The 26,279-nt window shown below is 38.0% G+C and overlaps 3 protein-coding genes across 7 annotated transcripts in view; 1 reads left to right on the top strand and 2 right to left on the bottom strand.

Annotated features, from left to right (window-relative positions):
• The window catches only part of kif2a (kinesin heavy chain member 2A), an 18,579-nt gene extending 1,380 nt beyond the window's left edge, over window positions 1-17,199 (top strand). Inside the window, exons 2-22 of one of the 4 annotated variants that reach the window (XM_015396753.1) lie at window positions 5,517-5,611; window positions 6,278-6,400; window positions 7,308-7,362; window positions 7,951-8,052; window positions 8,318-8,362; window positions 9,352-9,452; window positions 9,545-9,640; window positions 9,716-9,770; window positions 10,082-10,244; window positions 10,353-10,443; window positions 10,552-10,615; window positions 10,726-10,817; window positions 10,889-11,031; window positions 13,628-13,832; window positions 13,914-14,024; window positions 14,105-14,172; window positions 14,410-14,535; window positions 15,135-15,282; window positions 15,802-15,903; window positions 15,998-16,133; window positions 16,212-17,199. In XM_015396753.1, coding sequence (XP_015252239.1) covers window positions 5,517-5,611; window positions 6,278-6,400; window positions 7,308-7,362; window positions 7,951-8,052; window positions 8,318-8,362; window positions 9,352-9,452; window positions 9,545-9,640; window positions 9,716-9,770; window positions 10,082-10,244; window positions 10,353-10,443; window positions 10,552-10,615; window positions 10,726-10,817; window positions 10,889-11,031; window positions 13,628-13,832; window positions 13,914-14,024; window positions 14,105-14,172; window positions 14,410-14,535; window positions 15,135-15,282; window positions 15,802-15,903; window positions 15,998-16,133; window positions 16,212-16,297 — 2,207 coding nt within the window. In that variant the 3' untranslated portion in view covers window positions 16,298-17,199. The remainder of the gene's footprint in view (window positions 1-5,516; window positions 5,612-6,277; window positions 6,401-7,307; window positions 7,363-7,950; window positions 8,053-8,317; window positions 8,363-9,351; window positions 9,453-9,544; window positions 9,641-9,715; window positions 9,771-10,081; window positions 10,245-10,352; window positions 10,444-10,551; window positions 10,616-10,725; window positions 10,818-10,888; window positions 11,032-13,627; window positions 13,833-13,913; window positions 14,025-14,104; window positions 14,173-14,409; window positions 14,536-15,134; window positions 15,283-15,801; window positions 15,904-15,997; window positions 16,134-16,211) is intronic. The other 3 variants (XM_015396754.1, XM_015396756.1, XM_015396757.1) reach the window with 3 other exon arrangements.
• Window positions 17,200-18,241: 1,042 nt separating this feature from the next.
• dimt1 (DIM1 dimethyladenosine transferase 1 homolog) lies at window positions 18,242-24,068 on the bottom strand. Its single transcript, XM_015396733.1, has 12 exons — window positions 23,873-24,068; window positions 22,638-22,711; window positions 21,063-21,149; window positions 20,658-20,719; window positions 20,478-20,571; window positions 20,353-20,402; window positions 20,146-20,269; window positions 19,974-20,066; window positions 19,833-19,897; window positions 19,683-19,746; window positions 19,494-19,600; window positions 18,242-18,730 (listed from the first exon to the last, which is right to left on the bottom strand). Exons 1-12 carry the CDS (start codon window positions 23,928-23,930, stop codon window positions 18,688-18,690), a joined length of 921 nt encoding a protein of 306 aa, XP_015252219.1. The 5' UTR covers window positions 23,931-24,068; the 3' UTR covers window positions 18,242-18,687.
• cenph (centromere protein H) overlaps window positions 24,015-26,279 on the bottom strand; it is a 2,984-nt gene continuing 719 nt past the window's right edge. For both annotated transcript variants that reach the window (XM_015396734.1, XM_015396735.1), the window contains exons 2-10: window positions 25,924-26,134; window positions 25,778-25,833; window positions 25,660-25,705; window positions 25,500-25,568; window positions 25,368-25,424; window positions 25,222-25,285; window positions 24,912-24,963; window positions 24,355-24,515; window positions 24,015-24,263 (exon numbers count right to left, since the gene is read on the bottom strand). In XM_015396734.1, the coding sequence (XP_015252220.1) occupies window positions 24,171-24,263; window positions 24,355-24,515; window positions 24,912-24,963; window positions 25,222-25,285; window positions 25,368-25,424; window positions 25,500-25,568; window positions 25,660-25,705; window positions 25,778-25,833; window positions 25,924-26,024 (699 nt within the window). In that variant the 5' untranslated portion in view covers window positions 26,025-26,134 and the 3' untranslated portion in view covers window positions 24,015-24,170. The remainder of the gene's footprint in view (window positions 24,264-24,354; window positions 24,516-24,911; window positions 24,964-25,221; window positions 25,286-25,367; window positions 25,425-25,499; window positions 25,569-25,659; window positions 25,706-25,777; window positions 25,834-25,923; window positions 26,135-26,279) is intronic.

Genomic DNA, 26,279 nt, shown 5'->3' with positions numbered 1-26,279 from the left:
TATATATATATATATATATATATATATATATATATATATATATCATAAGCAATTGGGGTTACTGAATCATAATAACTTAAAGTTTATGGGTGTCAGGTTAGTGATTCTTCATCATATTGTTGATAAAATTATGTTATTTAATAGTTAAGTACAAATACTTGGTTCCTGTACTTAAGTACACTTTTTAGGTATCAATACTTTACTTCATTATTTATTTTTCTTCTGACCCTCACTCATTACATTTTCACACAAGTATCTGTTCTTCCTATTCCTTACATTTTTAAAACAAACATTACTTGTTACTCTTGGCTTCGGTTTTATCTGGTGTAATTGGATGAGTCGTATAACGCAAACACTCATTGGTTAGCTAAAGGAAATCATCAGTGGCAAAGAGGTGTTCTTCATTGTCTAAGCCATGCTACAATATCGGATTCAGAAAAAGATGTTGAAATGTCTGAAAGGTCGGACACATGCGTGTATTGGGAGACGGATTTTTTGAAATAGTCGAAAAATTGAGCTTTCAATTCATATAGTGGCATCTGGTCTTTTATTTATTTTATTTTTAATTATTTTCTTTAAGGTTACTTTATTCTTGCTGTCTTTTTTGGAGCACATTGTTTTTCACTTTTACTTGAGTAAAGAGTCAAGTTGATACTTCAACTTTTTCCAGAGTGTTTTTAAACTACGGTATACTTCTACTTAAGTAACGGTATACTTCTACTTAAGTAACAAATGTGTGTACGTTTAACACCACTGTTTAATAGTGACACAACAATCAGTTTGCTCTAAATACGTGTGTGCTAATTTTTCCAAAAGCAGCAGAATTGAACAGTAAATGACAACTATCAACAGTAAACAGGGAGATTTGTTATTAAGTTCTGAGGTGATCAGCTAGCTTTAGTGGAAGAGATGGCTGATAAATTCCCACATAGATTTTTAAGCATTTTGAGGTCTAATAATAATAATTGAACTTTATTGATCTCACATTGGAGAAATTTACTTCTGCATTTAACCCATTTGGGGAGCAGTGGGCTGCCATCATGGGGTGCAGTCGGGGGTTAAGGGTCTTGCTCAGACAGCCAGCGTTGCAGTCTGCAGGAGTGGGGTTCAAACTCAGAACCTCAGGATTCCAAGCTCTATGCTCTAACCAGTAGGCTGCCACTTCTCTTCTATTGTTATTCCTCTCAAATAAACAGCTCAAGTGAAGTAAAAAAGTTTGAGATGTACAGTGTTAAGTCCATTTGACTTTGATAACCAAGGAATGAATAAATGCCTTGTATATGACATAGAGCTGAAACAATTAATCGTGATTAACCGATTATCAACTATTTTAGTATAGAGATTGTAAAACATGCCTTTAGTCGACAGAGCAACCCATAATTATATAAAAATTTAAAAAAATATTTAAACATTTTGCATTTAAGATAAAAAAAATAAAAATAACTTCAATCCATAACCCGTCAAGTGGAAACATTTTAGTTAGTAAAAAATGGTTTTATTTAGTAAAAAATCTTCTTAAGCTGGTTGTGCAATGATTATTCGAAAAAATAACTGGAAGTCCATTTGTTGTAATAATTAAAGCTTACTGTACATGCTCGCTTCTTCTAAATGCTTCTTTTGTTGTTTATTACACCTTGATGCAGTGGTGGGTTTAACAATTATTGTTTATAAATCATGTGTTCTCACAGGACCAACTAAATCACCTACATGAACTTGCAGAGTTTACTTGAGAGATGTTTCTTTCTCTCGCTACAGAGAGATGGGAACTTTTTCCCACCTTTTGTTGAAATGAGTGCAGCAGGTACATGTTCAGTGTTGATTGTAACTGGTACCACTGGGCTCATCAAAATTCTGTCTGTCTGGCACTGATTGACGGCTGTAGTGCCTGGTGATGAAGTTCTTTTGTTTCCTGGAAGAGATGTTGTTTTTCTTAATCCAGTTCTAAGGTGGAACATGGATGAGTCCATGTTCCACCTTAGAACATATTCTTCTAAAACACACTAACACTCTGAAAATGGAAATCCATGTCATGTTGTTAAAGCAAAGATGTTTTACAGTAGTTATACAGAGTAGGAATAAGGACTATTAAACATTTGATATAAAAAAAAAATAACTGAATGAAGGAAAACTTATAGGAAAAAAAACAAACAAACCTTTAACCCATTCCTAGATCTATGCATTATAGAAGAAGTAAGAAATTTTTCAACTCTGGACAAGAATGCTTTCAAGGTCGTGAAAAAACTGAAACCCTGGAATAAAACGTTGACATGTTTGTCTTTAGTGCAAAGGAAAATGGCAATAAAATTGAAATTTCAATATTGGTTGAAAATAATCTAAATTTTGATTCTTACCAAATTACTTAAGCCCTAGTCAAGAACTTTCAAACTCCCACTGGACTGCCTCTGAGCCTTGTCTCTGGAGCATGTAGGTGTACAGTGTCGGTCAAAGAGCATATGCTGTGCGCTTGAAACCTGTTCACATGGTAACAAGATGAATAATAAAGCAGTACAGCATTTAGTGACATCACAAAGGTGTTATTAGATTAAACACTTTACAACCCCTTTTCTAAGTCATTTTATGTGTTATATTCTAATATGGGTGTTTGTTTTTCTCAAAATATTTGTATTGGAATTTGTTCTTTGCTGTTTTATTAAGTTAAATAAATTAAAGCAATATGACATCTTAAACACAGGCACGCACATTTAAGATGGCTGAAGCAGTAGGTCTACTTGATGAGAAAAATGAAGAGCAAAATGAAGATGTTGCAGGACAGGGTGAGAAAAGACAGCTCTTCTTACTTGTATAGATGTTTAGGCATTAAGTAACACAAACAAAATCTCCAGACTAAACTAAGGCTTGTTGCCTGTTGATTTTGGAATTGAGTTACCCAGGCATAGGCTCCAGCAATCTGTTGTATTAACAAGCAAAAGCGAGCGGGTTGGTTAGTTGCAGGCTGCAGCTCTGACAGCTGCTGCACTGGATGCAGTTTTTAATATAAATAATGAGCTTGGTTATTAGTAGCCTTTGACTTTGGTATATTATAGGCTGTTTATACCTTGTAATAATAAAACAGATGACAATTTGGGTTGGTTTTGATAATCTGCTATTACATAGACGGCAATAAGATGGTTGTCATCATGGGCCCAGTTTTAGACATGGGACGGATACCAGTGACAAACGTGGGCCGATACAGATGTTGGTGCAGAGCTTCGACGTTTTCAGAGCAGAAAAATTAAAGACTTCAAAGGTCAGAAATAATGGGTTAGACAGGCTTCTGGGGTCCATTGTTGTCTTATTTTTTTTCCTTTTTTATACAAGTAAGTCTTTAATTTTGTATTTTTGACAGAGACCAGGTTTTAATATGAAATTCGATTAATTTGCAAAAACCTTTCTAGCTAATCTGAGGAGTAAAATCGTGTATTTAACGTATTACATATGTTGAGTGATACATGGAGGGAGAGAATAAATACATTCTTGTTTAAAGCAGCTTTGACAAGACACGGGCCAAATAAGATTACAAAGCTGATTTCATCTTTTAGTTTTGTTTCAGTATTTTTTTTTCAGGCACCTCATGGACTGATCATTGGGGGTAAACTCTTGAAATTTATGGCGGCTCATCCTTCCTCCTCCAGACAAACTTGGCAAATAGAAATATCTCAAACCTGGTGCAGTAATTTAGATTCTGGCAACAGAAGACATACAAGTCTCATGGATTAGAATAACTGCCTGCCAGATTATAAGCAGCTTTTAGAGTATTTAAGTGTTTTAGCTATAGAGCAGTTATACTAAAACGGTGCACACCTGGGATCAATGAAATACATATATCGTAACCATTAAGTGGAGATAAGGAAGGAAGCTAAATAATTTCATAAAATAAACTGAGATGAATAGATGGATAAAATGCTAAGATGTAAAGGTTGTTCTTTGAGCTTCTCCATCAACCTTCAATGGGAGCAGCTGAAAGGATCTGGTTGTTTGACCTTAGTGTTCTTGGTTGAACTTGGTGGTGTTAAAGATCCTGCAGATAAGATGGAGTCAGACAGTTAGGAACCTTCAACACAACAATAAAGTCATAATCAATCCTGTAACAGACAGGAAGCCACTGGAGTGACGCCAACCCAGGATTTCTAGTTTCCCACTTCCTGTAAGTTGCCTCAATAAAAGGATGACTGATCAATGTCTTTATAGAGGATTCAGAGTACTTTAAATCTGTGATCATTTCAGCATTTTGGAAAATCATTGTCCTTTCTGACAGTTGAACTTTATGATGCCATGTCTGTTTCTACTATGAGCTTTAGGTTTTACTTATACAAAAAAAAAAACTTTCCTATTAATCATTATATTTGAAACGAACAGTTGGCAGAGTTTAAGGATGATTTTCTTTTTTTGTTCATGTGAAAAAGTATTCCAAGCAGAGATGGAAAGAAACATGTCAGCGTTTTTCAGGATGGATAAGTGACAATAAAATTTAAGGTAGAACCTGTGGTTGGAAAAAAAATGCAGAACTACTTTCCAGTAAGCGGAAATAAAGGATCACGAGTAGATCAGTTTATCTCCTGTGTTGGAAATACGAGGGTAAAACTACTCGTATCTACAAAAGAACACAAAAAACATTTTAGCTTGGAAAATTCTGATGCTTTCTCTAAATAATGAATACTGGAACATGGTGTTTCTCTCTGCGTTGTGAGAGGAGCTTACAGCATGGCCTCCAATCCAGAGGCGAAGCTCCTTCCAGCTGTTGGTTTACACTGCAGCCAGAGGGGCGGACAGACGCCTGCGGCCTTTCAGCAGCAGCTGTCTTCTTGTCTCTGTTATCTGCGACTCTAATTGTTGTTCATCAGAGCTCATAAGTTTGGAGCACTGAAATTAGCCTCAGCTTGTTTTCCTGCTCTCACATGACAGTGGCTCGCACAGAAAACGCATCCCACTGCAGTGCATTAGGTTTGAAATCATTATTAAACTTTTCAGAGACTATTAGGTTGGTTTCCCCTTCTGCCTCCATATTTCCTCTTGTTTGTTAGATTTTTCTGGAAATCAGGGGACCGCTGCTCTCCTGTGTTGCTCTGTCTGCTAAAGGCATGTTTTACAATCTCTACCCTCCAGTTAACGATTAATCGCTTACTAAATTAGTTGATTATTCCAATAACCAATTAATCTGATTAATTGTCTCAGCCCTGATTTAAACATAATTTAATTTTCGTGTTTTTATGATCGCAAGAGATTCAAGTCGTTACCTTCGATTTTAAAACCAGATATTTCACCACCTATAGCTTAAGTTTATTTGTTTGTTCAATTGATTTTCATAGCAGTAAAAGAGAAAGTGAGCGAAAGGTATCTGAACAAATGTACGTTGATCGGGTCGTTCGTCACAATGCAGTGAAAATGTAGCCATCTGTGTGCCTTTGTGTCTCAGACTAGTTTGGGATCTAAAAGAAGAAGCTGTGTTTAATCTTTGGAGATATCCTGCAAACCTGACTCAAACCTGGCTTTGCCTTGTGTTTTTATTTGTTTTACAGGGCGTATCCATCAGGCTATGGTCACATCTATGAATGAGGACAATGAGAGTGTCACAGTGGAATGGATAGAGAACGGGGACACAAAAGGGAAAGAGGTAAAAACCGCATTTTACCTGCCATTTATTGCCTTTCAGGACGTCATCCCATGCAGAAACACACACTGTTACTTTCCATTGCAATGAATAATGCATCCTGACGCATTCCAGTGATGCCATGATTATGAAACATGCTTTGCATGTCCTGAAGTCCCACCAGAAATCACCTTCTGTATGTAAACCAGCAGGGCTTGTTTTTTTTACAGAGACAACTGTATCTGGGTTTTATTTTGTGTTTGACATGTAATGGCAATGTTTATTGGAAACTGAATGTTCACAGAATCTGCTGTTTGATCAGTAGAATTCTGGCAATGAAAGTTCAATTATATCAAATAAAGTTTAAGAAAGTTGATTTTTCCTTTTATATTCTCTTTACTTTGCTAACAGAAGCCTTCAAGATGCATTTTAATATAAATCTAAAGTCATCTAAAAATATTTAAAAGCATTTATTTTTTTCTGCGCACTAAGAAGGTTGGATAACAGAGACTTAAGATCCACTTCTAGCCTTTTATCCTGTAATTGGTGTTTTATGATTTAAACTCAATCAAATCATGTTTTGTTTTTTATATTTTATTTAAGTTTTATTTCATAGTTAACATATGAACTATAGGTGCACTTATTGACACGGATTAACCAAGGATTAATTTATTTATCTTTGTTTTGCAGATCGATTTGGAGAGTATTTTTTCACTTAATCCGGATGTAGCACCAGATGAGGAGATAGCCCCCAGCCCAGAGACTCCGCCCCCTCCAACACCCTCATTAGTGAAAGTCAGCAAAATTGCAAAGGTGATGCCAACTGAGGGGGGGGGGGGACAAACAAACTTTGACACAGTTTACAGTATGGAGATTAGGTTAGGCCAGCTTCTGTCTGCTATGTGGTCAACCATTATAGCTTATAGGGTTTCCCTATGGTTACACTCATAAGACATATTATCAATTAAAACAATGCATTGTTTAGATTGACTAAATATCATATTACAAGTGTTTCTGCTTTTTTAATCTGTTTTGTTTTGGAACTTGTTAAGAGTTTTGCTCCAGATAAATTGCCTGCAGGGATCCATACAGCCATGTAGTTTTCTAAAGAAATGGGTTGGATTTTTATCCTGAATCAATGTTTTGGATAAATATGACATAGCAAGGAAATGGACAAAAAAGGTCTCTGCATCGACCAGAAGTAGATCCTTTGGGACCAAAATCTAATAGGTCCCATTCATTTTTTTATTTTATTTTTTCGTTGAATGATTAGCAGCCAAGTTTGACCTTCTGATTTCACTCTGCACCAGCATTATTTTCAAATCCAGATTTCCAAGCACTACTTATTTTTGACCCAAATGTTTTCTCATAAAATACTCTCTTTAAAATATCAGCACCGCCAAACAACACTTGGTTGTGAAAGTCCAAATGTTATTGAGATCATTTTAGTATAATCTGTATTTGGATTACTGAAGTCCAGTTTCATGTCACAATGAAACCAGATTATTATTGTTTTTAAATCAGAAATAATAATTTCTTCAGGATGAAATCAGATCCAGGTTATTCTTTGGTTTGTTTGGCTGACTAAGGTGGTTGCAGTGCTGTAGTCATTTCAACCAACAAAAGAGAAGTTATGTTATAAACTAATCTTCACTCCTGAAGTTTGTTTCATCAGTTTCTCATTTTACTCAATATGTTTTTCCTTCTTTTTTCCTTACAGAACCGACGCACAATAGCACCTCCTAAAAATGATGCTCCATCCAAGGATAACAGAGGTTTGCTTCAGATGATATTAAACTGTGAATATCATCGTATACACATGTGGGATCAGCAGAGGTTGTTGCTTCTTCTGCTCCCAACACATACTCCAAGGAGGTCCTTAGAACCCCCAAAAACAAATTTACAGTTTTTAAAAATGAAAAAGGGTTTAATGCATCTGGAGATATTATGCTTTTTATATTCTAAAGTAGGCCAAATTTCTTAAGAACACTTAATAGAGCCCATAATATAGCCACAAATAAAAATAAAAAAAAACATATAGCCTGTTGGGAATAATCTTATAAACTAGATAAAACGGATAAACAGGTAAACCTATATTAAGGTTTATGGTGATGGTTGACGATGTCCTAGATGCACTAGTTTGGCACCCCAACAGCTTTTATTTATTCTAATTTTAAAAAAAAAAGGTTTTACAAATGTATTCTTGCTGACTTTAAGACTGTGGCCTCCTGGGTGAAGAGCCATATCTTAGCTCAGAATATTGCTTGATTTAGACCACTGGCAAATAGCAGCTTCTCTAGTTACACAATATGAATTTTGGATTATTTATATGATTTTTACATGAAGTGACTTTGTTTTCTTAGCAATTCCAACCCGGGCCAGAGCTCCCCAGCAACCAGAACCTGCTCCACCTCCTCCAGTCCAACAGCCTACTCAGCCTCAGACACAACAGCAACAGCAGAACGGTAAATGGATCAGAACATTTTTTCTTTTCCTTCAGCATAGCTATAATATCATCTTATCAGCAGGAATTCATTGTTTTCAGTTCATTTCTAACATTTTTCCTGGAAATAATAAATTCTTATACTATTTTGTCAATTAAACATGTTGTATCTGTATTTTTGTTCTGTTTTGTGAATCAGTTTTTAAAACATTTGTCACTTTCTAATGTATTAATAGACATGGAATGTGGAAAAAAAAGGCTTATTTTGTTGATCATATTTATCACAGAATCCTCACTTCAGCTGATGTCCAGAAAGGAGTTTGGACAGCTTTGTATGTATCGCCTGCCTGTTACCCCTGACCTCAGTGCTTTGTGGTGGTTCTGTACGGTTTCCTGTTAGAATGTGAGAGTCCTAGACCCACTATTGTGTTCAAACCTGTGGTGTGGAGATGATGCAGCACGACCCAATCCACACATCAGTTAAGCTTTCTGGGTATTTGGGAGCAAAACCAGGACATGACGGCTGCTGTTTGGCTTTGCTGCCTTTGGCCACTGGCTTAATGCTGAGTCACACATGGAGAAGCTGCTGGTTCTTAGTGGTTCTCAGACAGCAAGAGTTGCCTCAGAGAAAATTATCAGATTGATAGAAGAAGACAAAGCCTCCTCGCTTCCCCTCTCCATTGGTCCGAGGGATGACGCTGCCATTCTCTCAAGCTTTCTTTTCCTGGTTCGGACCCAGCTCATCATCTTCTCCCAGATTAGAGCAGATTATTAATCCTCTTGCTCTGGTAGTTTAGGTTTTGAGACAGGGGATGCAGCGGCCAACCGGATAATCTTAATCAGTTTTTTTGGGATCTGAGATGATCTTTACTTGCTTTTGCTCTGCTTTTGGTTACTAATCATTCTGACTGATCAGTTGCAACACTAACCACTGGGTGTGCTGTGCTGGGAGCTTAACACTGGGTTGGATCACTGGTTTGTTGAGACAATCTCATTTAACTGAAGTAATCCTAAAGAAATGCAACATTAAAACCTAATTCTTCATGTTGTTCCCAGTTCTGTTGTGTCTGCTGGAACAGATTAAAGGAAGCTGTAATATGAGCAGGCTTTGGACTCTCTCTAAAGGCCTTTTGTTGGCTAGGAAGAGAAAGCAGCTAGTGTTTTCGGTGGTGCCAGCCGCAGCTTTATTGCTGTCCAGCTTTTAGGTTTTCCCTTTTTTATTTTGGGAACGTCAGCAGTATTAGAGAAAGCAAAACAAGCAAGATATTGCTTAAACCCTTGTAAAATCTGAGGTATTGCTGTTCTTCTTTCTTAATGGCAGCGAGAAGGAAGTCGAACTGTGTGAAGGAAGTAGAGAAACTGCAGGAGAAAAGAGAAAGACGTCGACTCCAACAGCAGGAGCTCAGAGAGAAAAGAGCTCAGGTGCAGCAGTATAAACATGGCCATTTGATATGTATGGTTTTTATTTGTTTAACATCTAATTTATATAAATTTTTTGTTTTTTTGTTCCCAAGGAGGTGGACACCACTATCCCTAACTATGAGATCTTGTACATGATTCGAGATTTCCGGGCGAGTCTGGATTACCGGCCTCTTACCACTGCTGACGTGGTGAGCAGGAGTTTCCTCTTTTGTTTTGAAAATCTCAGGATGTTGTTGTTATTCATTATGCTTTGCACTGTCTAGATTGAAGAGCACAGAATATGTGTTTGTGTGAGGAAGCGTCCTCTCAACAAAAAAGGTAATGATGAGTTTTTGTGGCACACAATCGTTACTGTATGCTCTGCCTTACAAAACTATTAATACATATGGAGAACTTTAACATTTAATTTTAATATGAAGTGACAAGCCAAAATTGAGTATGACCTTCTAGCTTAATGTTAGAATAGCCTAGTCAAAGTCTATCTTTATTATTTATATTTTTAGGCAGGATGAAAACAATTATTTGCTGTATTTTCTAATTTATTTATTTTAGTAAAATTGACCAGACCAAAAGTAAAAACGGTCCTATTATGTTTCTGCAAACTGATTCTATCCTCTGCTGGGTTCCAGAACTGACAATTAAAGATCTAGATGTGATCACCATCCCCAGTAAAGATGTAGTGATGGTGCATGAACCCAAACAGAAAGTAGACCTCACCCGCTACTTGGAGAACCAGACGTTCCGCTTCGACTATGCCTTCGATGACAGCACGAGCAATGAGATGGTTTACAGGTTAGTAAATGTGGACAAACCAGGATAATGTTTAACATCTCCTTTGATAAAAAAACATCCTGTGTTTGCATATGAGCTTATGATTCTGTGCCGTCTCTCAACCTGAAGGTTTACTGCCAGACCTTTAGTGGAGACCATTTTTGAGAGGGGGATGGCCACCTGCTTTGCTTATGGTCAGACCGGCAGCGGTAAAACACACGTGAGTTTAATACATCCGGGAACTGTTGAAAAATTAAATGTTTTTTTGTATGAACGTTGCTCGTATTTCATTATTCTTACATTATTTTAAATGTTCACTGTATTTCAGACTATGGGAGGAGACTTCTCTGGGAAAAACCAAGACTGCTCTAAAGGAATTTATGCATTAGCTGGTAAACATTAAGTTCACTTCAATTTACTAGTTTGATAAATAAAACCAATTTGAAATGAGTGGACTTGTTTAAGAGTTTAAACGGTAGATTTTGTTTGTCTTTTTCTGCAGCCCGGGACGTGTTCCTGATGCTGAAGAAACCCAACTATAAGAAATTAGATCTCCAAGTTTATGCAACCTTTTTTGAAATCTACAGTGGGAAAGTAAGAGCTACGCAGTTAGCTAGCTAGACGCTGGATGCAGGGAGCTGACTCTTTTTTATTTGAATTTCCAGGTGTTTGATCTGCTGAATCGCAAAGCTAAGCTGAGGGTTCTGGAGGACGGGAAGCAGCAGGTGCAGGTGGTGGGCCTGCAAGAGAAGGAAGTCAAATGCACCGAAGATGTCCTTAAACTGATCGAAGTTGGAAACAGCTGCAGGTATGACTGAGTTGTTAACCTTTCAGTAAATGGACAAATGTTTCTGTAGCTTTTCTTCTTCTCAATGTAAATTGTTCTTCTTTGGGTTTGTTTGTAGCCATAAACTCATTGCATTTGATCAGATTCTATTTGATAGACCAACATATTTTTAAATCAGACATTTATTTGGAAATATGACCCATTACTGGTTTCATTTTATTCTTGATTAACATGAGTATGCATTTATACACCTTTACTTTTGTTCAGCACTTCCACTGCAACCACTCTCCCTTATAAGTCAAGTTCAGAGGTTTTGGAGTTTTTGATCGAAGACGATCTAGAATTGATTGCAGAACTAAATAATTAACCACATTTTAATACATTTTTACATACGTTTTTAAAAATCCAGGTTTTTCAAATGGTACTCCCATTTTGGTCATGTTGCATTCGGTGAGTGAGCTGCATCATTTATCATTTACACTTAAATAAGGGTATAGAGATCTGCAGCTCATTCAGATCCATGCATGTGAGCTAGAAGGATTTTTCCACACAACCGTTAAATCCCACAGCAATGGACTGCGAACAAGAGAGCATTCAAGGCCATGAAAACAATGAAAGCCTGTTTTTTAGCTGCACTTTGCACTTTATTTTCAACAAGTACCAATGTTTAACTCATGAGGTGATTCTTTAATTAAAGATATTCATGTTTCCTTTTCGACCTCGCCTACAAACATGTATATCTAAATTTGATGGGTATTGTTAGTGCAGAGGATTAAAAAAAATTATTAGATTTTGGGTAAAAAATCAAACTAAATGAAATTGAGATTTTTAGCAAAATTATACATCTTTATAGGCTGCTGAGACGGTAGGAAGAAACAGAAACTATTGTTGAAACGGCCATAAAAGAGGAATCCTACTGAGAAACATGGCAGTATGATGCTATAGTGATTCTTTCCTTCAGGAAAAAATAGAAGCGGCAAATAATTATGAAGATCTACGGCAGTAGATACAATTCTGTTGGACGGTCAGCCTTTCAGCAGAACAAACCTAAACAGTCTGAGCTACAATAAAATAGTTTAAATGAAAGTATATTGAATGTATTGAGGAGGATTTTCACCAATTTTTTAAAAGACCAGCCCTCTCCACTTGGAAAAAAAAAATGCACATGCAAAACCTTTTACCTGCTCCTGAGAAGGAACCCCTATTAAATGCGTGCTGAAGCATGCACAAGCCCATTTCTCCTCAAGCTACGGGGACGCAATGAATGATAAGACTGTTGCTCGGATGGATCTCATCACACCCATATTTATATATAAAAAATGTCCCTGCAAATAAGACTACTGTGCTGCAGTGGAAAATGTTAAAATTTTTGCAGGGTAAATGAGGATCGGTGGACACCGTTTAATTACTAACGATGCAAATTACCAAATTACTAATCTTATCTTCCCAGGAAAGTTAAAATAAAGAGGAAGATAAAACCAATAGCAGCGATGTGAAATAGATTTCTCCTAATAGCATGCCAAACTTTACCCGTCTAGTAGAAACTTTGCAACGGAGGCATCAGTGGGAAGCCCCACCTGTGCTTTCAGTGTACCCTATTTTGTGAAAGAAACTCCCAAAATCACTCTGGTTTTGTTTCTCTCTTCTGTGGCCTTTTTTTTCCTCTAACAAACCGTGGCCATTTTCAAAGAACCGCAGTGAGAAAGTCGAACTTCAGTGACTGGCTAAAACTGTAACTCAACACATAACTGCACGTGTGCAGAAAAAGATAGCTAACGGGAAGAGCACGTAGGATGGCCACACATAAACATATCACCTGAATGATTGGCGGTTAGGAGGACCACTTATTTTGATGATCAACCCAGAAAACAAAATCCCCCACTACACCTTTTAAGGGATGAAATGATCAAGACAAATGTCTAATCTATAAGCTGTGGCAAGATATTTTCCCTCCCATCAGTACTGAGCTTGAAATATTTAGCAGAGTAAAATGTGCTGGAGTTCGATGTCAAGCTGGGATTACATGGTAAAGATGTTCCCTTACACCCAGATTCCACATTCCTCCGTCGCCGCTCAGCTCCCATACGTCCTGCGGAGTATTGTGTCCTCCTTGCTCAGTCAATGAAAACTGTTCCCACAGATTTTTTTTATTATGTTTTATTAATCGTTTATTACCTCGCATTGTGTTCCTATGAAATAACTAATAATAATTATTTCGTGCATGCTCGACTCAAGCTCCAAGGAACTCGGAGCAGAGAAAGACGGAGGAACCATGGAGGCTGTAGGCTTTGCTTTGTGCAGGCTGTTTGACACAGAGCAGGGCGATTGCGGAGGATGTATGATTTCAGGGTTAAAGGACATCAGGAGCTGAATAAAGGAGAAAGATGGAGTTTACTGGTTGTGTCTTTCTGGTTGTTAAAAGTTTGAACTCCAGTGTGATTCGAACTCTACCTCAGAGTTCTGTACATCTCTATATTGGTCTATAAAATAAATCCTTCAATCCCCGATTTTATCATATTGAAAGATTAAACTTTGCAAGGAGCTGCACAGGAAACATTTCCTTGGTTTACTTCCTGACAGCTGATCTGGTGTTTATCCCCTCATTCTTTCCTCCTAGGACATCTGGGCAGACATCAGCCAATGCACACTCATCCCGGAGCCACGCTGTGTTCCAGATCATCCTACGGAGGAAGGGGAAGATGCATGGGAAGTTCTCCCTTATCGACCTGGCAGGGAACGAAAGAGGCGCAGACACTTCAAGTGCCGACCGGCAGACGCGCATGGAAGGAGCCGAGATAAACAAAAGCCTGCTGGCTCTGAAGGTGATGATGAATTTGATAAAGGATACTGTTTTTTTTTTTTTCTCTCTCTATTGTTTGCTCATTTTCTGTGTTTTGTTTCAGGAATGTATCCGAGCTCTTGGTCGTAACAAACCCCACACTCCTTTTAGAGCCAGCAAGCTCACACAGGTCCTGAGGGACTCCTTCATTGGGGAGAACTCTCGCACATGCATGGTCAGTTTATCCTCTACATGAGAAATCCATGTAGACATTTCTAATAATCCCTTGAATCTAAATGTGCCATATGACCCCAGATTGCAACAATCTCTCCTGGAATGACCTCCTGTGAAAACACGCTCAACACCCTGCGCTATGCAAACAGGTGGGAGCATCTGAACCAATGCGCTGATTAGCCTTTCCAGCTTCTTTATTTACGCTCTGGTCTAGAGTACCTTTATTATCTGGATGTTTTCTTATCCGTCCAGTGCTACTGTCACTTTGATCTGCTTATTTGTCTTCCTCTCTCTTTGTACACCTTCTTATTCCTCCTCTTTCCTGCTCTCTCTCTCTCTCTCCTTCCTGCCTTCCTCGCTCTGCTCCTTTATGCGCTGCCGCTCAGAGTGAAGGAGTTTGGAATTAGTCCGTCAGACATCCCCTTCTCTCAGGGCGGTCAGGGGAATCGCCCTGAGCACTCGCCAACAAATACCTTTGAGTTCGATGACTTTGTTGCGACCTCTCCCAGCAGGTCAAATACTGCATGCTCTTCCTCCCGTTAAAATCACACCTGTCCGCTCCTCATCAACTCATCACCTTTATAATTCTCCTTTTCTTTTTGCATTTGTGCAGTTTTGCTCTTTTCCCTCCATCTTTATTTCCTCCCCAGTGACTCCTGACTGACATCCATCCGCCCTGCTTATTTTTTTGTTTTACATTGTGTTGTTCAGTTTTGCCAGTAGTAACATCTGCATGCGATAATGAAGCCTTTAAGAATTAGCTCTGGGGTAGAAGCTTTTGTTAAAGCATACAGGAGGAGGTTTTGTTTAAGGCCAACTCTCAGCAGATACCCCCCCAAACAAACACATACACTCTTCATTAATTGCATACTTACAGGTCAGGCACCTGGTTGTAATCCCCCATGATAAATGCTTTAATTGGCTTTATAACTCATGTTATTTAGACTTTATTTTAACCCTTGCATGCCTTTGATGTTATAATCTATATAAATGTGCAAAGTGTAAATGAGCCCATAACTGCCTCCATATTTCCCCTCAACCAGAAGCTGTCCTTAGAGTATAGCTGAGCCACTCTGGACCTGATGAGGATTGTCTGTTTTATGCTCCACAGGGTGAAGGAGCTCACAGTGGACCCCAATCAAGTGATGGAGGGAGGAAGAGCCAACATCCACGCCGTCAACCAGCTGGATATTTTAGATGAGAAATGGCTGAGTATCTCCCCACAGAGGGACGACCTCAAACTGCTCTGTGAGCAGAATGTAAGTCCCGCAGAGACTTTACCATGAGACGATCAGTTTTTATTAAATGTGATAATTTAGACAGAGGTGGAAGTTGCTCAAACATTTGTTGGTGAATATTTCAAGCCTATTTTTTTTCTAAAACATTTACTAACAGAGCATCAGTTCCCTGATCATCACCTTCTTAAAGGATCTACTCTCCATTTGTTGCATCTTTCCTATTTGTGAAATTTAATGTTTTTTTTTTATTATATCAAAAGTAAAATTTCATACTGTAAAGAAGGGTTAAAAATCCTCAGCACTGTTCAATTCATCATCTGAAAAATTAGAACAGCATCGAAATCTTAAAATTAAACATTTGTCCAGCATCACTTGTTACTTTCCTTTGGTGTAGAGTGCTTTTAAGGAGTTAAATGAAGACTGTCTGCCACCTCCCATCCACAGGGGTTCAAAAAGGGGACCTGAACATGTTTATTGTTTGTAGGGAAATCCTAACCATGCTTTGTCTGTTTCTCCTGCTGATCCCGGATCTGTTTGCAGGAAGAGGAAGTTTCTCCACAGCTCTTCACTTTCCATGAGGCTGTTTCTCAGTTAGTGGAAATGGAGGAGCAGGTTCTGGAGGACCACAGAGCTGTCTTCCAGGTGGGAACTAACTGTTGATCATGCTTTTATTTCCTCATAAAAAATAAAAAAAAAAACTTTTCTAAGATAGCTATGTTTCTGTGCCTCTGAGCAGGAATCCATAAAGTGGCTGGAGGATGAGAAGGTGCTGCTGGAAATGACCGAAGAGGTGGACTATGACGTGGAGTCTTATGCCACTCAGCTAGAGCAGATTCTTGACCAGAAAATAGAGATCCTCATTGAACTCAGAGGTGGGACTCCTTTTTTAAAATCTCATAACTGCCATATCTAATAGGTGACTGACGGCATCCTTTCCCCTCTGAATACAGATAAGGTGAAGTCATTCCGCTCCGCCCTCCAGGAAGAGGAACAGGCCAGTAAGCAGATCAACCCCAAGAGGCCGCGTGCTCTTTAGAGACTGAGGTTTAGTTGGCGCAGTGAAGAGCAGAAACACTAGATGTTCGTCACAACTCCGTCTGTCCCCAGCAGCAGTGAAAATAACATAACGACTGTCTAACACGGCAACAAGCTCTAGAAATGGTATTTGTTCCTGTTTCCCTAACAGAATTGACTCTGCTCTAACTCTGACAATGTTCCATATTTTAGGTGTTTTTTTCCATGAGGAATTTTTAGTTTCGTTCTGTGTACTTAAATTATTTTTGTTTTATACTTTTAGCGAAGTTCTTTTGGCTGGATTTATGTAGGGATTCTAATTGAGCTCATTTCAAAGATTAACACAAAACCAGTGTTTTGTCTGCATGTTTATCTATACCTCTGCCTCAGAGTCCTCTGTTCACATCGTGACATCCCATTTCTTTCTTTCTTACTTCGCTCTGAGTTGTCTGTCGGGGAGAAGCATTGGAGCTAATCGTTTTCTTTATTTTCTGGTGTTCCTCCTCAGAGGTTATTTAAACGGTAGCTCGCTTTGGTCTGTGCCACATTCTAAACAAGTGGCAACGGCTGACTCCGTTTTCCACCCGTGTTTACAAAAAAGGAACGAAGAACTGTTAATAGATGTATAGTGAAAACCACTGACCTGCCACTGGTTCATGTTTGAGTTTCCACTGGATGTTATGCAGCAGGAGATGTAAAAAAAAAAAATTTAATAAAAACTCCTGTTTCATTGGAATGATTTGTGAAATGTTCTCAAAATAACCTGAGCAATTCCATCTTATCAACACAGACCTTGTGAATCTGGTCTGTACCGCACAACTTATCCTGGTCTTGGTACATTTTATTATAGTTTTGCCAAAGCTGCATGAGAAAATGAAACATTTTATGGCAAATTATAATAAAAAGTTTTTTTGCATCTAAACATATCCAGTTGTCTGATTTCCCTTTTTTTTTTTTTTTTTTATAGAGACTTTGTACTCTATCCATGTGTAAAATGTAAATAGATGTCCAGTTATGTGGACTTTTATTTTGAAATGGAACTAAATAAGGTCAAATTTCCAGCATGCAGGTTGGGGCCATCATGACTCTTTATCGCCATCTACCGTCTTAGCTAAGGGAACCAGTTCTAGGGAGATAATGGATTTTAAAATTTAATAGGTTGATAAAGAAAGGAAGATAAAATTGGATGAAAAATTATCTAAACATATCAATCTGTTATCTAACCAACTATGCATCCATCTATTAAACATGCAGTCATCCAACTTTTCTTCGAGCAGATTCCATAGTTAAAAACCAGAGTGTGCAAATGTGTATAGCACATTTTTATATTTTATTTTTAATGGTAGAATCACTTGAAATCTCCACAGATATTTAGGTCTAGAAAAGTAGGTTGTCTTTTATCAGTTTAAATAAACTAAATCACAATGAATAGATGTATTGACCTTGAATCTGTCCACATTGAATTGAACAGATTGTATTTCTGTATAATAAAAAAATTAAGACACTTATTTGGTAACAAATTTGTTTGAAATTAGGTGTTTTTTTTTATAAGTTGACATATTTAAGCACCACTTGGTGATAAAAAAAAAAAAAAAAAGCAACCTTATCTCCAGCTTTGTATCCAAAACCCTTCCATTAAGGTATTTCACTGTTGGCTTTAGCCACATCGAGATAAGATCTGCTGAATCAGGGAGATGAAAGTGGATCTTTGACTATAAACTATTAGCCTGTTATTTTCATCTTTTTTGAGCCACCAAAGAAAAACCCATCTGGTAAATCTTGTCAAGACCTGCTACAGTATTAAGTGTTTTATACATATATTTGAACAAAAATAGAAATATCGAGAAAGGATTATCTGAGAATTATAGGTCATTTGAGCAGCAGGTATTTTCAGTGCTTTGGGCTCCAATTAGAAAACATGTGGGCCAGTTAAAATTGGAGTCTTTTTAAAATGCTTTTATTTCCAGTTTATTTTCAGATTTTGATCATTTCCTATAAATAAAAAAAAAAAAACTGTTATCCACACAACTAGCACAAAGGATTAAATCCAACTCCATACTTTTTAATGGTGTGCAGGAACCACTAATACATGTTTGATTCATTTCTCTATAATAACGCAGCAAAAAAAAGACCGGTTTTATTAAAATGTTGTTGATGCAGAATTTATTTCAATAGAGTTCAAACTGAGGAACATGAGAAAGCTGGTGCATGTTTTCCATAAATTACTCCTCTCCTCTGACCAAAGGGCTCTCTATGCCTTCGTTATACACCCAGTTTAAAACCGTGCTCAATATGAGCCGCAGCAAGTTTCCATTCAAACATTCACCATTTATGGAAATCCATGTCTTGGTAGACCATCTGTAGAAGATGTTAGATGAGTCCATTAGTTTTATTCATTTACGGTTCTGCTCTTCATGAGAAGTGGATTCCTGCAGCGTTGAATGCATGCAGCAGCCTGAGTAGGAAAAAACACAGTTCAAAAAAAGGATCTTGGTGTTTGTTTTTACACTAGAAATCCTGTTGGCAGGCAATTTGACAGGTGACATTTTTCCCTTTGGAATGCAAGAGTAGTAATGATGTCATCGACTGATTCCCTCGCCAAAGCTGGCTCTACTGGAGCTGAGGGGTTGGTAACTTGAGGCTCTCTGGAGCGTATGCGTTTGGCATGCAACTGTTCTACCAGTTAAAGGATAAAATCTCTGCGTGAGACGGCGGCGTTCAAACAGCTCCTGAACAAATCCAGCGTGTTTATAGTTGCTATGTCCAGGAGATTGTTAAAGACAGCTACAGGCCAAAGGCGCTGAGATTAGCGGCTCAGACTCGCTGTCAGAATCTGGGCCGCTTCCTACCGACCGCTTGTCATCATCGGTCTTTCATCTTCGCCCGAAACGCCATCATCAATTTTTCTGTATTAGAATGTTGGTTGCTAGGTAACGGTACTGATCAATTAACCGCAGAAAGAATTTACAATGCAACTAATAGATCCGTTAAAAATGACGTCTGTGGAAGATCGAGGTGAAATAAACCATATTTATTTTTTAGCTTTTTATTTCATAAAAAAACTGTGAAAATAAAGGAAATAAAGAAACAGAAAAGCTCAGTGAACATAAGATTAATGTAAAAAAAAGTTCTTCCACAGAAAAATCTCTGAACTGTCAAAATGACTGCCTTGGGAGTCCTTACAAAAGAACAGAAAGGGATAGGATGAGAGAACTTACACCATGAAGTCATCGATATCCATGGACCTGGCCCTCTTCTCGTTGAAGTTAGCCTCCTGCAGAACGCCGTCGATCTTCTTACTGATGCTGAAGTCAGCTGGAACTTCCTGTAAAGATGGAGGGAATGGATTTAGATGATGGACCAGATGATTCCACTGAAGCCGGATCATTTTTTTCTGCTGTATTTACTATGTTATGCAGAGAGCAGTGTATTCTGTAGTTCTTCTCAAGCATCTGCTCCACTGCAGTAGACCTAAAAAAAAAAAAAAGACGATTCAGGTAAGATCATCTGCTTTTAGCCACAAGTCGCAGGTTTGCTACTAGCAAGCTGTTGCTCACTTAAAAGCCGCACTGAGGGTTTTGTTCTTCCGTACGAAGGCGATTCTCACCAGACCGTCCCACTCCTGTTACAGAGAGAAATGGCAACATTTAAGGCAGAGTAATTCACCAAAGGACGGACCAGAGGAAGTGGAAGTTCACCTGAAAGTTAATAGGAGGAGGAGGATTTTTGGGCTCTATCCTGACGACGCTCGACTCCACTTTAGGCGGAGGACGGAAGTTGTTTTTCCCTACCTGGGAGGAACAACACAAAGATTCCTCCAACACCGTGTACATGAAAATGTAAATGAAGCTGAAGCGTCTCCCTGCTGACCTTCATGAGGTGATCCACGCGGGCCAGCAGCTGTGTGTTGATAGACAGCCTGCAGTACAGCTTGTCTCCAGGTTGAGCAACCAGCCGCATGGCAAACTCTCTCTGGAACATCAGCACAGCGCACCTGAGCGGAGGGACACAAAGAAGAACTTTAGCACCCAGTGTGAAGAACATGGCTACATCTGGTGAGAGTCCGCTCCGTCTGACCTGAAGAACGGTCGGTGAAGAAGGAGCTTGAAGACAAACGGTGAGGAAATCTGCACAAGAGAGCAACAAGGTGACACAGAGATAAAAACAACAAAATCCTTATGAAAGGAATGAAGCGTATTTACCTGGTAAGGCAAGTTAGCCACACAGACATCAAAGAAAGGGAGATCTGTTTTTAGGACGTCGCCGACTAATATCTGAAGCTTGTTCTGCAAAGGCCTGTTCAGAAAAAAAGATCCTTTAAGCTTCATTTTACGCTCCTCTATATCGAATGTGCTTCAGCACAGACTGCGTTCATCACTCACGTGCACTGCACTCGTTTCTGAAGCTCAGCAACCAATCTGCAGTCCAACTCACAGGCCACCACCTGCACAACAAAGACAGCAGCTGGAAGGTTTCTACTGATGAAACAAACCCCTGGAAGACCACATTATGAAATACCTCTCATATGATAAATGTTTCGTGTTTTATTGGAACAGAGTGTGATTTGTCTTTGTTTTTTTTGAGTAAACGTAACAATTTCAGTCAAATTTAGGACACAACTTTTAAATGTCTTTAGATCTAGACTTTGACTGGATCATTCTTATAAACTTTGTGTTTGGGGTCGTTGTATTACAGGAAACTGAACCTCTACTCATGTTGTCTTTTGAAATGTCTAACCTTCTAATCTAAAATAAAATAAAAACAAACAAACAAACATTGAGCCTCACCTTCTTTGCCTTTTCCAGCAGTTTTACAGTCATGTTTCCAGTACCGGGTCCAACTTCCAGAACCACATCTGTCGGCCTGAGGGCAGCCTGAAAAATCAGGTACATTACAGGTGAGCTGCGATCATTAACGGAAGAAACACCTGGATGGGACAGTTCAGAGGGTTCTTCATGTTTAGAGACAGAAACATCGGTCCATGGTACCATGCCGTTTAGTTTAGCTGCCATTCAAAGCAGATTGATCTCATGTTTGCCTACAAAAATAATAATTTAGCAGATAAACGAAAGTGAAACCTATAGAATATAGACTTATTACACAGTAAAAACGATTTGTATTTTCTTCTATGTAATCAATACATGGTTGAATCAAAGAGAAGTGCATAGAAGTGATCAGCATTAGGTTCTGCTAGTGTAATTGAGGCCCAGGTAGCTTTGTAACCTTCAGGTCATCTACAGTGTTGGTTCTGGTGTCTCTCATCTTCCTTTTTCCATAACTTCATAGATTCTTGTTGGGGTTTATTTCACCAGGAAATGCTCTAAAATTTCCTGGTGAACGGTGGAATGGACCGCTGATGGCCCAGCTGATTTGGTGAGGTGCTTATAGAACATGTGCTGGGCGCCTGAAGCACCAAGGCCAGCCTCCATCCAGCTGCTGCGAAGCTAATCCAAATGCATTTAGCTTGAAAGACCTCCTATAAGGCTGTGATTATCCCTGTTGCTGGATCCTATTTTCCTTCCACTAAACTTTCTATCATTGTGGAGTTAAATAAAAGTCTGAACACAGTATTACAGAAGCAGATACCTTTCTATGCTTCCCCTCCCACTGGAGGATGTCACTTCCCATCTTCTGGACATTTGTCCAATCAGCAGTCTTCCCCTGGATGTGTCGCCCACTGACCAACACCACTTAGAGGCTCACAAACTTTGCATGTGTTTTGAGTCAATTAGCCGATGAAGTAATAACACCATGCCTTTCAAATATCACATTTTTTCAAGGATTTCCATAATCTGAAAGCCACAAAAATCCAGCACTACAAGTAAATAAGACTTAAGAAGTGTTGCATTTTTTTTTGCGTAATAAATCTATATACAAGTTTCCCTTTTTGGACGCTGTAGACAAAAAGGACTGAACTTTTCCAGGATAATCCTGTTTTTCTAGACTGGTAAACCAAAGAATGGATTCAGAAATCATTTCATCCTTAACTTGACACGGATCCTTCAGCTTTATTTTGCATCTGTCCATTAATGCTCCTGCTATTCTGCTTAGCCGAACCCAAAGAGTCTGGCTGAAAAGACAAGTTTAGTTGAGAAAATTCTTCTGCTTGTTTGTAGTTTCTGTGCAGTCATTGTCAAACAACCATGGATCATCACACAAAAATTAAATTAAAACAATGTTTGGATTGTTTTAAGCATTTTGCAAAACCCAGCTTTCTAAAAAAATTTTATTTACCCTATACAGAGCGATTCTATGATCAGGATGTGTAATTGATACTGATATGTTTACTACCCAACTCTCATAAGCCAGCAAACATGTCAGAGCAGGACTTTCCTTTACTGGGCGACTACAACTAATCATACCTTCTCGATTATACCGTTGACGATCAATGGATTCTTCAAGATGTGCTGACCAATGCCAGTGTTGAACATGATCCCTGCAACAGACACCAAATACATCAATGAGAGCTTATATGGTGGAGAGGAGTCCTTTATGCCATACAGGGGTGTTAGGACATGATCTGAGGCTGAACGGACAGATTTAGGTAACTAAGGAGATCTATGTATATAGATAGGCAGACAGCTTTATGGACAGATGGATTATCTGTTGGATGAACTGCTGGATTAGTGGAAGGAGAATTAAAATATAAAATAATATTCGATTAATTAATATTTAAAAAATGCTGAGATAGAGTGATGCATCGTAGGATGGATGAAAATCCATAATTCACAAGAGGATTCGATGAAAAATAAATATACATGAATGAATTGAAGTATAATGGATGAATAGCGAATGACAGTGTGGATAAATGCACCCTAAATGCACCAGGGAGTGTTATCACAGATCCTTCCTCCCAGCAGCTCTAAGACTCAATAAACATCACTGTTCCCAACAACTTTAATAAGTTTTTACATTCCTGCTGATTTTTGCACAGTTTCTAACTTAGTTAAATAAATAACATGTTGCTGTTATTTTGCACATCTCTGATGTTGCTGCTATTTTCAAATAGCATTACTGTAAAAATGTCCACAGCTGGATATTGGTTATTTATTCTCCAGGTGCAGTTTTATATTGTTAAAACACTTTACAGTTCAGTATTTTATTTTTTTACTCTTCACTATTATTTTATTTTTATACACTTTTCTAAAGGTCCACATTTGTGTGATAATTTTTTCTATATTTATGCTGCTGTAACAGCAGAATTTCCCCACTGTGGAACAATAAAGAGGTTTCTATTCTAAATAAAACATCTATGGGTAATTTATATTTTAAAAAAAACTTTTGTTTTAGTAATTTAATTTCAACCCTTCAGTTATCACGTCCTGATCGGGTTTTAGGTTTGGAAAACAATCCTTTCCTAAAGCTTATAAACTCTAATATTAAGGTTCATTGTTAGACTTATAAAAGCTGCTTTTCAACATGTAATATAAAGGATGAGGAAGCATTAAGGAAGCCATGCATTGTTAGTGTTCAGATGATCATTTAAATACAGTTAGCACTAAAATAGTACAGCCATAACATTTGCTGGAGTATAAGCAGCTGGGAGAGCAATGTTTGCTAACATGCTAAAGCTAAGCTAGCGCTCACAACAACCTACCTTGGCTTTTAACATCTTGGTGTTGTCTGCTTTTCTTTTCTGCCTTAATCTTTGGCATTATTCTCCTTAAAATGCAGCCAAATAGCTCAAACTGTTTAGGATTTTAACAGGTTTTAAAAACTACTCTAACCACACGTGTGTTTTTCTTCTTCACCGACAGGATGTCTTAAAATCTGAGAGCTCAATGCTACCCTCTAGTGGCAGCTTATTTTTAAGAGGACGCCAAGGATTTGAGAAGTGCATTTTTTATTTAACAGAAAAAAACAAAAATATTTAACTTAGATTAATATCTCATGCTCTAGTCAGAGATGGGGAAATCCTCCAGGGTTAGGGCAGTTTCCCGAAGTTTTGGATCATCCAGCCAGTTGACTTTACATGCTAACAGGATGCCCTAAGAGGAGAAAACAAAAACGTAAATAGACTTATAAAGTAAATATTAATGTTACAGATGAAAATTATATGTGTATTTCAGTGTCATTTACCCTTAGGACATTCTGTGTCATTGTGGTCATCTTTTTATATTTCTCCAGGGTTGCTTGACCTTTCTCCAGCAAGGTTTTGTACTTTTCTGAGTCTGGATGCTCTTTGTTGGACATTAATTCCTCCACTTCTTTCATTTTTTCATCTGTGAGTCGCTTCAATTCTGCACCAAAAAAAAAAAAAGAGTTAAAGAAAGCTATAATAAACACTAATCAAATATCATTCCTCCTATAAATGCCATAATCTTAATACTTAAAAAAATTATTGTAGCTTTTTTAATCATAATGTATGTATTAAAACAAAGGTTCAAAACGAACCTTTAAAACTAAATGACATTTTTTAAGAATGGTCAATATACAGATATACAGGTGGACAAAAACATGGATGAAAGATTAGACTGATGATCTAGGAGATGGAGATGGTGGATAGAAAGCGTGGTGGATGAACAGATAAAAATACAAGTGAACAAGGTAGATATTCTATTTTTGTCCAAGATTGTACAAGAGGCCTGTTTTGAGCCAAGCAAGAAATACTGAAATGAGGAATTTGTAAAGCATACCCAGTCTCTTCTTCTGTATTTCTGTAATGTTTTCTTGCAGATTCCGGTTTTCCTGTTGAAAAGTAGGAAGAGCTTTGGTGTGAAATCATTTTAATGAAGTTTTCCATTTAAAGCACACGTTACTGAACTTGTATGAAATAAGCCATATGTTGTATCGTCTTAAACTTTTTAAAAGTTTATAATAATAGCATATCAGCCTTTAGGACCGTATTACTTCCATAATTAGCTATTTATTAAAAAGATCTTGTAGAAAACCCAGAGTAGAGTGCAGGAAGGTTTAGTTCAGAAAAAAACAAACAAAAAAACATACATTCTGAAGTTCTTTTATCTTGGAGCACAGAACCATACAGCGATCCCCCACAGCCATCAGGGCACTAAGAGAAACAGATGTTTGACACAAGCAACAATAATAGGAGGGAAAAAAACAGCTAAACAGCATTGATTTTACTGACTTACGCTGCATCTGGATCTGTTTGCTTAAGTTTTTCACCAATGGCGTGCCACATCTGCATCCTACAGAGCACAAATAAAGGAATCAGCTTCTAAACTTTGCTTTTATTTTAAGTAAAGTGTCTGTGCATAACCCACCTGTGCAATGCCAGGGTGCTGTTAAAATGGACCATCTTCACACGTTCAAGCTCAGATATGTAGTTTGGCCTGCAATATATGCAGCTCTTAAGTTTTATTTCAACACTGTATCTGATTTTACTTTTAGTACCAGATTTAAAAAAGCTTTTTAAATACTTACAACCCTCTTTCTGCTTCAGATGCGCTGCAGGACCGCTTACTTTTCCCTGTGATGGTTAAGCTTCAAATTAACTGTGTGAACTTAATCATTTCATACAACATTTAGGCTTGTTATCTACCTGCATTGAGCTGCACACTCATCTCAAAGCAGTGGTTAGACATCTGTTGTTTGATCCTGTAATTGTTATAAGAGATCAACACTTTACTCAGGGGTTCAAATGTTGCTTTTAACAGAATTGTGAGAAGTTTAAGACGAGGATGTGACCTCAGCATGTCTGCAGGTGAGGTGCCTTTCTGTGTGCAGGCCTCAGCAGCCAGACCATCGTTTTGATTGATAGGTTCGTTCATCTGATCAGAGGCGTCCATGTGTGCGACGTCCAGCCAGAACCAAACCAGCCACAGTCAGTAGGATCACGATCAGAGAGAAAAAAATATTCACTGACGGGAAACATCCAAGAAAACATGTGTCCGGATCCCTAGGATGGTGGAAAAAAAGATGAGATCAAAATGTTAAAATGGGTTTAATAAGAAGCCGCATACACATACCGCATCCATCTCACTAACATGTCATTATACAAACTCTCATTTTTGCTCTTCTTCATATTCAAATCTATATTTTTC

This window comes from Cyprinodon variegatus, unplaced genomic scaffold (genome assembly GCF_000732505.1).
Source record: "Cyprinodon variegatus isolate N-32 unplaced genomic scaffold, C_variegatus-1.0 Scaffold818, whole genome shotgun sequence".
Taxonomy (NCBI): domain Eukaryota; kingdom Metazoa; phylum Chordata; class Actinopteri; order Cyprinodontiformes; family Cyprinodontidae; genus Cyprinodon; species Cyprinodon variegatus.
Note: the sequence above shows the minus strand (reverse complement) of the source record. Positions and strands in the feature narration are given on the sequence as shown.